General features: G+C 54.4%; 1 protein-coding gene across 1 annotated transcript; it reads right to left on the bottom strand.

The window, feature by feature from the left end:
- Positions 1–242: 242 nt before the first annotated feature.
- LOC306639536 (uncharacterized protein C11orf24) lies at positions 243–10,534 on the bottom strand. Its single transcript, XM_079103190.1, has 4 exons — positions 9,107–10,534; positions 5,857–6,053; positions 2,282–2,442; positions 243–1,671 (listed from the first exon to the last, which is right to left on the bottom strand). The coding sequence occupies exons 3-4, from the start codon at positions 2,355–2,357 to the stop codon at positions 386–388; spliced, it is 1,362 nt and encodes a 453-aa protein (XP_078959316.1). The 5' UTR covers positions 2,358–2,442; positions 5,857–6,053; positions 9,107–10,534; the 3' UTR covers positions 243–385.
- Between the last annotated feature and the right edge of the window lie 701 nt (positions 10,535–11,235).

Raw genomic sequence — 11,235 nt, 5'->3', positions numbered from 1 at the left:
ATGAGGCCTTAGGTGAAAAAAAAAAGAAAAGGTTCCCGCCTGGATGATGGTAGGCAGGACACAGTGACACACGAGGAGGTGTCCTGAGCAGAGAGCAGACTTTGTTTTAATTCTGGTTGAGGCCTGACATACAGGGCCGAGTGGGCCAGGGCCTGCCCGCCGCTGTACCCTGCGGCAGGATCCCCAGCTGCTCCCACGCACATGATTGTTTACAAAAATAAATATGAAAAGCAGCAACTCTTTCGTGATGGCGGAGTTAATCTGATGCGATTGAACGTGCCTAAGCATCCGGCGTATCTCTGAATTGCACCGAGAGATCTGGAAGCACTTGGTTTGGTCTGAGGCAAATGGAAGGCTGAGGAGGGACAGCTGGCGGTGGCTGCCGTCACATCTCCGAGTCTGCGTACATGCCGTTGATCAGGTAGTCCACCTGCGTGTAGTCCCTCTTCTTGTAGCTCTCGTAGGCCTGCAGGGCAAACAGCACCAGCACTGCGACGAACAGGGTCACCCCGAGCACCAGCACCGCCAGGAGGAACGTCTTGTTCACCAAGGACGGAGACAGGGGCTCGCTGGTGACCACCAGGTACTGGCCTTGGGTGCTGAGTGGGCACATGTCCGTGGGTGTGGGCCCCGTGGAGGCAGCACCAGGTGTGGTCTTGGTTTTCACCTGCTCTGGCGTCGGGGATGTGCCTGGCCCACCAGCCCCCTGGGTGTGTGACGAAGGGCTTGGCTCAGTCGTGGGGGATGTGGCCTCCACCTCAGGGGTTGGGCTGGGGTGAGGCACTGGCACTGTGCTGGCAGTTGGCTCCTTGGCTCGTACCTGGATGGTGGTCATGGCCATCAAGGACACTGGAGTGTTGGAGTGGGTGGTGGAGGGCTCTGGGGTGGTGGTGGGCCCTTGGGTGGTGGTGGGCCCTGGGGTGGTGGAGGGCTCTGGGGTGCTGGTGGGCCCTGGGATGGTGGAGGGCTCTGGGGTGCTGGTGGGCTCTGGGGTGGTGGAGGGCCGTAGGGTGGTGGTGGGCTCTGGGGTGGTGGAGGGCCGTAGGGTGGTGGTGGGCTCTGGGGTGGTAGAGGGCCATGGGGTGGTGGTGGGCTGTGGGGTGATGGTGGGCTCTGGGGTGGGTGTGGACCACCCCCCTGTGTTGGGCTGGCCTGACAACACCTGGGTGGTGGGACCTTGTGCTTGGGGACTGGTCGGGGGTGCAGGGCTTGCTGTGGAGCGGGGCGGCGCGTGCTCTGCAGGACGGAGTGTGCTGCTAGGACGGCTTGTGGCCGTCCCAGGAGCAGCCGGGGCCTGTGTGGCCTCCGTGGCTGCTGTTGCTGCCCCCGGTGGTGTGCTGCTGTGTGGCCCTCCTGAGAGGGGTGGGCTAAGAGGCAGAGGCCCGGCGGTGGCTGTGGATGGGGTCTGTGGTGCAGGCGTGGGGACAGGTGACAGGGAAGCTCTGGAGGCCATGCCGTCGGCCATGCCTCCCACAGCAGCTGGAGTGCTCATGTTTGTCCTGTTTGCCATCTCTGCTGAGACCTGAGTAAAGGTGAGGTTGGCTGCCCAAGTCCCTTGTGTCAATAGGACAGGAGCACGTGTCACTGTGGTGGCTGCCTCCGGAGTCTTGTTACCTGTATCCACGAATGCATCTTTCTTCACTGACACATTCCTTTTAGGAACTAAGAACCCTTAAGAGGAGAACAAGAGAGGCCATCACTGCCAGCCACACGCAGGTGCTTTGTGGGACCAGCGTTGCAGGCCCCTCCTCTCTGCCCGGTGCACACTGGGAGCCTGCGCACCTGAGAAGCCCTGCACTGCTTTTGGAACTCCTTCACCCTCTGAACCCTGCCTGCTGGAGGCGTAAGGGCGCTGCTGTTCCCTCCAATTCCCAAAACACGGTGGAAGCCTCACGCTGCGGGCCTGAAGCGACATTAAAACAAACCCGCTGCGCATGCGCCTGGGATCCTAGAGCAGGTAGGTGGCTACACAGGGCTCGACCCCTGCACCCCTGCGGGAGCCCTTAACCTTGGGACAGGGTTTGCTGTGGGATTCCTGGAGATGAACGGCACCTGGGGAGGAGGGAGTGGCGGCTGGATGTGGAGGGGGTGAAAGCTTCCTCACCAGGCTCCACTGCCCTGTCCTGGGCGCTCCCCACCCACACTGCCCCCAAGCTCAGCCTGGCAACCCTTCCCAGTCCGCTACCTGGGACGCTCCAGGGACTGTAGACACCTCTCTCGTGGGCTCAGGGTGTGGGGGCCACCAGGGTCTATCCAGAAGCCACCCAGCTTTTGCACTTACCTGGCTCCTCGGATGCCACTTGGCTTCCAGATAAGAACAAGGAGGAAAGCCAAACAAGCACCAGGGCTGTCCACATCTTGGGGGAGGAGGGGTCCGGGCAGGGCAGGGCAGGGCCCAAGGCTCTCAGGCTGTCAACGTTCCTTTCCACTTGGCCAGAGGATCTGGGGTCAAGGAGGCACACTGGTCAGCAACGCCTGTCTGAGCACCACAGCCACTGTGGAGGGCCTGGAGGTCCAGGCTGCAAACAGAGCCACGTGCTTAGCCCAGGACAGGCAGAGTGCGCACAGCAGTCCTGGTGGTAACGACCACCTGCCTGCGCCTTGCCATTGACAGGTGACGTGCCTGACCCACATTCATTCTGAAGTCTCAGCCTGGGCAGAGGCCAGGTTCTGGAAGGGCAGGAGAGGGTCATGATTCGCCACGCTCTTGGTCCTCAGCTTCTCTCAAGGTTTGCAGAGCACAAGTCAGGCCCCATTCGCGAGTGCACCATGACACTGACCACACCTGTCAAGTGGGGGCATCATGGAGCCACCCATCACCCACTCCGTCCTCTACTATTCCACCCGAACATTCCCCCTTCCCCACCCAGCCACCTCCATACCCCCACACTCACCTGCTTACCCCGCCCCCTTCCCCCATCCCACCCACCCACCTGCTTACCCCACCTCCTTACCCTAACTGCCCATCACTTGCTGAGCATCTACTGAGGTGCCAGCAGTACACTTAGTACAAAAGATGAAAAATGGACTGGGTGAGGTGGCACACACATGTGACCCAGTGCTCAGGAGGCTGAGGCAGGAGGATCACAAGTTCAAAGCCAGCCTCAGCAACTTAGCGATGCCCTAAGCAACTCAGCAAGATCATGTCTCTAAATAAAATATGAAAAAGGACTGGGGTACAGTCAGTGGTTAAGGGTCCCTGTTCAATCCCCCGTACCAAAAAATAAAAAACTTTCTTCCAAGGGACCGCGGAAGACACAGAAAAGAGGTCACTGCAGGTCAGTGTGAGTGCTGGGCAGGCCTGACCTGGGCAGGGAAGCAGGAGGGAGGCAGTACCTGGGCAGGCCTGAAGCGAGGCTGGCAGAGGACAGGGTGCCACAGCGACCTACAGGACACTGAATTCAGTCAGTGGTGGTGGCGGGTATGGCAGGGAAGGTTGTCTGGGGCAGTGACACCTGGGGTCATCTGAAAGCTGTCTGGGATCTACCAGGTGGAGATGCGCATCCAGGGAGCAGTGGATGACAGTGTCAGAACCGGGCGAGAACAGCCAGGTGCCATTCCACCAAGCCGTCGTCCCACTAACCACAGGGCGTTGGGATTTCACCTGCACCTGTGAAATACCTGCAATCCCACCTTCTAGGCAGCACTGAGGTCTCTGGGTCCTGCCCAGGAGCAGCTGCTCATCTGAAAAAGTTCCCACAGGCGGCATCCTCAGGAGCCCCCTCCGGGGCGTGTCCTAAACTCTGGCCTCCAGCTCGTGTCCTAAACTCTGGCCTCCAGCTCTCCAGCTGGGTCCTGTGCTGTGGTGAGGCAGTTTCTCTCCCTCTTTCATCCCCAGCATCCTGGGGACCGCACCCCACTTGCCAGAGTGTCACTGACTGCAAGAATGAGTGGCAGAGGCCACACAGGTCCTCAGCGCCTCTCCGCTCACCCAGGACGCAGAACCTTTCTTCCCCTTCACGCTCTGCAGGCGACACTGGGACCTCAATGCCTTCTTAGAAGAATGATGTTCATCTGGTTTGGCTTTTGTTTTGTTTCTATTTAGTGTGACTTTTTTTTTTTTGTTTTTTGTTCTTTTAAAGTAAAATAATAACAATGAGCAAGAAAGGTGCTGAGAAGACCAGCACTCAGCAGCCCACAGCAGAAACATCCCAGGCCTGGGTGTGGATTGGGGTTGGGTGCTGGGTCAGCGTCCCATTCATCAGTGGGGACTGAGGGACACACTGGGTGCTGCCACAAGCAGCCTTTTAGCTCCTTCAGTGCTCACGGCCCTTCCCTTGAAGAAGCAGCAGGGCCCAGGGCCCAGGAGCCATGCGGGGCCGTGGGGACAGGCAGTCTGTGCAGGGCTCAGTCCCAGCTCCCAGGCTCACTAACCAGGTGGGCTGGCAAGTCATGTCAGCTCGCTGAACCTCATCAAGGTATGTGAGGGTGACCTGGGTCCATGCGGCAGGCATGCAGCACGGTGCCTCACTCAGTCAGCAGCCACCTCAAGAAGCATGTCCAGCCATGCTGGGAGCCACACACAAGCAGCCCCAGTGCCACGTAAAAGGGTACTTGGTGGTGGCAGGTGACCTATAATCAGTGGGGACTCCTGCATGTGGCCCGTGGCTGGAATGAGCCTCATGTAGAGTCCTTATAGAAGGCTGGGATGTTCCTGAGGCTTCCATCCTTTTCCAAGAACCCCGACTTTTCTACCTTTAAACTGTGCCTTCTCTCTCTCAAAGGGTCATAAGGCCCCCCGCTGTCCGTCAGGTCTAGGAAGTTCCTTTGCCTGACAAACCACAGGCTTGCATTTGTTCTCTAGGGTGCAAAAGGCATTCTTTGTTCTGACAGAAAAAATGGGGGTAGGGTGAGGAGAAGAGGCGGAGCAACATCTGACTGACTGAAGAACTGAGATGGGAGGGTCCCAGTATGAACTCACAATGTGCTGGTAGCCCAGCAATGCATCTGGGCTCTTGGTAAATGCCAGTCACAGCCACTGACTGCCTTTACAATGCCACCACCACTGGGCCCAAGACACTCCCCATGCCGGAGCCCTTGCTGGTGGGTTCAGGTGTGACGGGCTTCTCGTGGGCAAGGGGGGTCTTGGCTCTCTGACATGCCCCAGGGCCTTTCACCGCACCCTCGCTATGTTTCTAGGACAGGGGTTGGCAGATGTTTTCCATGAAGGGCCAGAAGGCAAATACTGTAGACTTTGTGGGCCAGAGGGTGTGTGTCACAGCCAACCTGCCATCAAGAGCACAAGCAGCCATGCCTGACACCTACATGGATGGTGCCTGTGTTCCAATAAAACTTTATTTACACAAATGGGCAGCTGGTAGGACTGGCTCACTGCTGCCCTAGCATGTCTGCAAAGTAGTGTTGTGGCTCCAGCGAAGGCAGGGAAGGACTTCCTCCTGTCCATCCAGTCCCTCACCTTGGACAGACAGGGCCATTTCATGCTTGGAGCCTCTACTCAGCCTTCTGCTATGAGGCACCTCCTCTGTCCCCCAGCATCAGTGAGATGGAGCATCCCCTGTGAATTGCAGGGCCCCCAAGAGCACTGTGGTATTGTGACATGAGGCTGCAAGAGAGTCTCCTGCAGTAGCCTGCAGTTGTGTCACGGAAGCAGAAAAGGGTCACAGAAGATTCAAGGTCTCCATTCCCTACATCTGTCCCTGCCTGGACCACCATTCTGGTACACTCAAAAGGCAGGACCTTTGATGTCCAAGGCCACATACTGGGTCCCCCCGGTTATAGGAAGGCTTGGTTGTCTTTCCTTTTCCATGGTCCTCTACTGACCCTGCAAAGCCACCTCAGGGGCCTCTCCAAGCTTACTGTCCCATCTCCAAACCCTGCAGGGCTGGGGACACTCACCAGAGGCAGCTGCTCAGGGCGTGCTCGCAGGCTGGGCCATCTTCCTCCTCGGGGAGCTGCGGGCTTGGCACTGCAGTGCTTGCCAGGCGAGGTCTGGCTGCGCAGGTGAGAGCAGCTCGGCAGTGCACCCCAGGCGTGGCATGCTTTGTGGCACATGTGGGACCAAGGCGGATGCTCCCCTGCAGTGACTGATGCATCTAGGGTTGGAAAGAGAGCGAATACTCCTTAAGAGAGCTGGGAGAAACACCCAGGAGGGGCAGGCAGGGCAGAGCATGCCTGGAAAGTGACAACGGCACATCAAAGCTTTCAGCATTGCCCAAACATTCAATGTAGCAACTTCTACTGCAGGAATGTCTTCTGAGGAAGTAAAGTAACTAGACAGATGCACAAAGATATTCTTCATAGCATTATGCACAAAATAAAGCAAAATGCTGCAACAGTTCCATAAATGATTGTCCCATTCACATATGAAATACCATGGCAGCTGTTAAAAATTATGCAAATTTATTAACCTGAAAAAAGGCACAGCATGCATCATTAAAGGAGCAAAGCAGGTTACACAATGGCATGCATACCATGAGTTTTGTTTCAACAGAAATATAATAACAGTCTGGAAAGATTTATACTATAAAGTTACTAACAATCAGCCCTGGGGAATCGAGTGACCTGTCATTTTCATTTTCTTTCTTTTCCACTTTTTTTTTTTTTTTTTAAAGAGTCATGTGTCACTTTGGAAAATATTTCTGAAAGGCTCCAGTGAAACCAAACTGATTTTCAAGTACTCTGAGCTAGCAGGCACAATGACACAGAGCGATCTCGGTTGACAAGCTTTATGTGTAGATCTTAGAACTACACCATTGACAGGTCAGGAAGCACACTCTTCTAGGAGCCAACTGGAACTGTAGAGGAATCCGGGATGACCAGCTGTAATGTGACGATATCAAGCAGTACAAATGATTCTCTCCTTGATGTGAACACAGGAGATTGTAGAATCAGCCTATCACTCTCTACAGTGGGCAGATATCAGTAGGTGGTGATGCCTGGGGACCACCACGGGCCTGCTCCCCAAAACAAAAGGTGTGCACACACAGTCATGTATATATCTAGCGGCACTTGGGTTCACACTGACACGTGCACACACACAGTGTCTCGACAAGGCTCTCTCTGAAAATGCTACAAATTTCCCATAAAACTTCTGCTGGTTATCACCCTGTTTATTCATTCCTGGCCAGCAGGGCTGGTGGTCCCTCAAACAGAAACAGGGATTGGTTATCGTATCAACTCAAGAGCAGGCTTTCGTTGTGCCATGACTTCAACTTTAATATGGTCCTGCCTCCACTTTTCAACAGAATATTCTCAATGTTGAGGTAACAGGTGGGTACCTGTACTGAAATGTTGACCTGTACAAGTTGACTCATAATGAAGAAACCATTAATGTGATTTAAAATAATATTTTTCCCTGCAAGGGCTTCTGTGAGCCTTAAATGAAAAGCTAGCCCTCAGGACGTATCTAGTTACTCTCATTATTATCTGGAGAAAGAATTAAGCTGGGTGTGGTGGCACACACCTGTAATTCCATCTACTTGGGAGGCTGAGGCAGGAGAATTGCAAGTTTGAGGCCAGCCTCAGCAACTTAGCAAGACTCCACCTTGAAATAAAATAAAAAGGCAAGGGGATTAGCTCAGTGGCAGAGTGCTTGTTTAGCATGTGCGAGACCCTGAGTTCAATCCCCAGCACTGCAAAACAAAGACAAACTTAATAATTTCCTGCTGGCCAGGAATGAATAAACAGGGTGATAAGCAGAAGTCAGAGGCCAGGCTGGTACTAGAGTTCCTCCTCTTCAGGGATCAGTTCTCCACAGGATCTGCAAGGAATGTGCAGTAGGGCATGCCCTTCAGCCAGGCGACAGCCCCCAAGAAAGGCATTCCTAGACTTGTGACCCTGAATGTCAACTTCCCTATCCTTTTCTGGTCTAGGACCCTGAGATGCCTCCCAACCTCTCTTGTCTCTTATTTCTTGTGCTCCCAACCTTGGCTTGAGTTTTAACTCTCTTCTGGTAATACATAGGATGTTTCATGCAAGTTATGTGAAATTGGACTCTAAATTTGATCTTTGTTTCTGGCCTAGACAGATCAAATATGAGTAATGCTCAGGCTTGGTAAAGGACTACCAGTGTCATGTCCACACCCTGTCATGTTATTATCAGCAAGAACATGGTTCTGGTCCCTCTCTAAGCTTAGGAAGCTGTATCTACATACCAAAGGACAGGGATATAAAGTCAACACAGGGCAAACCACACACACCTATCCTGACACGTCACCTTACTGAACTTTGGTAGCAGAAGCCCAAGGAACACAGACTTATAGTTTTGTGTATATAGACATTGCCCTGTGGTCCAAAGGATGTGTCCATGTGGCATATGGGAACCTAGAACACTGGACATCACCTTAATTATGCTGCTTGCTTCCAGGTTTATGGAAGTTTTGGTATTTTGGCTAAATGCTAAAGTCTAGCTTTTGCTGGTGACGGGTAGAATTTAACATTCCTTTGTTTATCAGGCAGGTTCAGCATATAAATGGGAAATTTATACCTTAAATACTTTTCTTGTTGATTTCATTGAAAATTTAGCGATGCTCCCCCGGGGTAGAAATAACTGCGAAGTGTTAAAAGTCAGATTTCTAAGTACCATGTGCAAGGCATCAGCCTAACAGCTAAGCGCACACACTAAGCAACCACGTGGGGGAGGTAGGCAGGTAGACAGATGGGCAGCGTGGAAAATCTGATGGAAATCCACAACCCCTTTCTAAGTAAAGAAGGTCTGAGGGCGGAGGCCTGGGTCACCCACAGGGCCAACCCTTTCTGAAACCAACACTTTCTGGGGTCCAGTCTGTTCTGGGACGTGCCTCAAGAAGACCTTTTCAGTTCTCCGCGCGCTCGGGAACGTCCCAACCGTGCTCCTCAACTGGCACAACCTGACCTCTCCTCTCCAGTCTGCGATGCGCTTCAGCCTCCTCCCTCCTGGGCCCCATCCATGCTTCTCCAGGGCCGCGGTCCATTCCTCCCTCCCTTCTCCCGTTCCTCTCCTCCTTTCCTCATCCTCGGGCACGCTCCGTTCCCATTCATCCTTTCTGGTGTCCCCCTACTTCAGCCTCTGACGCCCTCATTCATCCACCTCCTGCTCCCCGCCTCCCCCTCTAGGTCCTAGGGAGCCCTAACAACTGCTCCCTGGACTGCAGCGCGAGTCCCTTACCCGGGCGCGGCAGGCCCGCGGAGGCCCCGCGGCCCTCGTCCGGCTGGGAAGCGGCCGCGGCCGGCGAGGGGACGTGGCGCGCGGTTGAGCCAAGACAGCTTAGGGCAGCAGTCCCTGCTCGGGCCCCGCCCGGGCAGCACGGAAGTGACGTCACGAAGGGAGGGCCCGGGCGGTGCCTGGCGCAGCCAGAGGCGAGCCGGAAGCGGGGGGCGAGGCTGCACTCAGGCCCCGCCCACTGGGGGGGTCGGGCCGCAGCCGGGCTTCGCTAGGGGCCGGAAGGAGCGGTTATCGGCTGGTTTTGGCGGAAGTGGGTGAGGGTTCCCCAGGCTCCGCTGGTCAGCTGTGCTCGGCGGTTCCGAGGAACTCGGGTTCCCGGGTGGGGCAGACGTGCCCCGGCGGCGCGCAGTGGCCGAGCCTGCGCATGGCCCGAAACGCCCCGTGAGCCAGCTAGCTAGTGCCAAGTCCCTGCGCTTCGGCGCTCACGTTCACCCAGTCGCCGGGGACCGCGCTGGCGTGTCCCGAAGGTAATAGCCGGGCTGGCGACTGAGGCTTCCGAGCGCTTGCGGCCGGCGCGGCCCCTGCTGCCTCCTTGCCCTGCGGGCCAGTGAAGCAGTTCTGAAGGGCGCGCGCGAGGAGCTTCGCCCGGTTCCGCCGCGGCTGGGGCTCGCGAGGGGCTTCCTAACCGCGGGACCCGGGATGGCCGCGCCAGGTGTGCGCACTCGACTCGTCAGGGACCGGCGGTGCGCGTGGGTGGTGTCGGGGAGCCCGGCTCAGTCCCCAAGGCCGGCCTCGCGGAGTACACCCAGAAGGCCTTTCCGTGCGACTCCGCCGCTGTCCTGGGCTCCTGGGCCTGGAAACGGAAAAGCGGGGATTGCAACGACGGGATCCACCACCCGCCTCTGGGCTCGGGGAGCCGCCGCCCCATATGCAGTTCAGCCTCGCTGTTCCGTGTCGTGTGGAATTTACCCGTGTCTCTGCCAAGACTCAGGCCAGTTGAGGGAGGGCATGTGAAGACCAGATTCTTTTGCTTCGTGTTTGCTTTACTATCCCAACTAGCCCAGTTCCAACATAAGTGTTTACTGGCCCAGTGAAAATACACCTGAGCAGCCAGTGTGTGTAATTCTGTGCTTGCCGTCTTACAAAAGCAATGTCTATGACCCAGTTTTCATTAAATTTTTGGTAAGACGACTTTTTTTTTTTTTTTTAAATTCCAAGGCTGAAATTACAAAGATGTGACACTGCTTTCTGTCTCTGGAACAGGCCCTCCATCTGCTTTTGTAAATAAAGTTTTATTGGAACACAGTCATGCTTCTTCCTTAGATATTGTCTGTGGCTGAGCTTTCAGTGAAAAAGACTAATGAGTGTTTGCAGCAGAGACTATAAGGCTTACAAAGACCAAAATATTTACTCCCTGACCCTTTACAGGAAATGTGCACTGATCCCCAGCCTAGACTATTGCTAGAATATGTGTTTCAGAAAACAGCAGAAATATCTGACCCAGATGGTCCACCATACAGGGAAGCTTACTCCTATTGGAATCTAGTACCTGTAAAGCAAGAAATAAATGAGGTTAAAATAAAAGCAAAGAGTTTTGTTTGTGTATAGAATAGATTCGCAAGCCAGGAAAACACCAGCTTAGTTTAGAAACCAGATGAGCACTCCATCCAGGTGAAGTAGAACCGAGGATTTTACACCAAAAGGAGCATGAGTGGTGGGGTGGCGGGAGACAGGCAGGATTGAAGCAGATCCAGTGGTTGATATAAGACCACTGTGGTCACAAATTTTGTAAGTTCATTGGACTATCCAGGTCAATAGGCAAACCGGCCAATCTAGATTTCTCAAAGCTTGCTAATTGTTACTAGATTCAGAAAATCATTGCCTCTGGTGGATTGAGTTCTGGACACAATATCTCTGTGACAATTTACCCCTGTCAGAAAAATCTATAAGGCTGAGAAAAGCATTACTCTTTTTTTTTTTTTTTTTTTTTTTTTTTTTTTTTTATCATTTTGAGGGCATTTTAATTTGAGGGGAGGTGGGTACCAGGGATTGAACTCAGGGGTACTTGATCACTGAACCACACATCCTCAGTCCTATTTTGTATTTTATTTAGAGACAGGGTCTCACTGAGT

This window comes from Sciurus vulgaris (genome assembly GCF_902686455.1).
Source record: "Sciurus vulgaris genome assembly, chromosome: 11".
Lineage (NCBI taxonomy): Eukaryota > Metazoa > Chordata > Mammalia > Rodentia > Sciuridae > Sciurus > Sciurus vulgaris.
The sequence above is the reverse complement of the archived record's forward strand: the minus strand, read 5'-3'. Positions and strand labels throughout refer to the sequence as shown.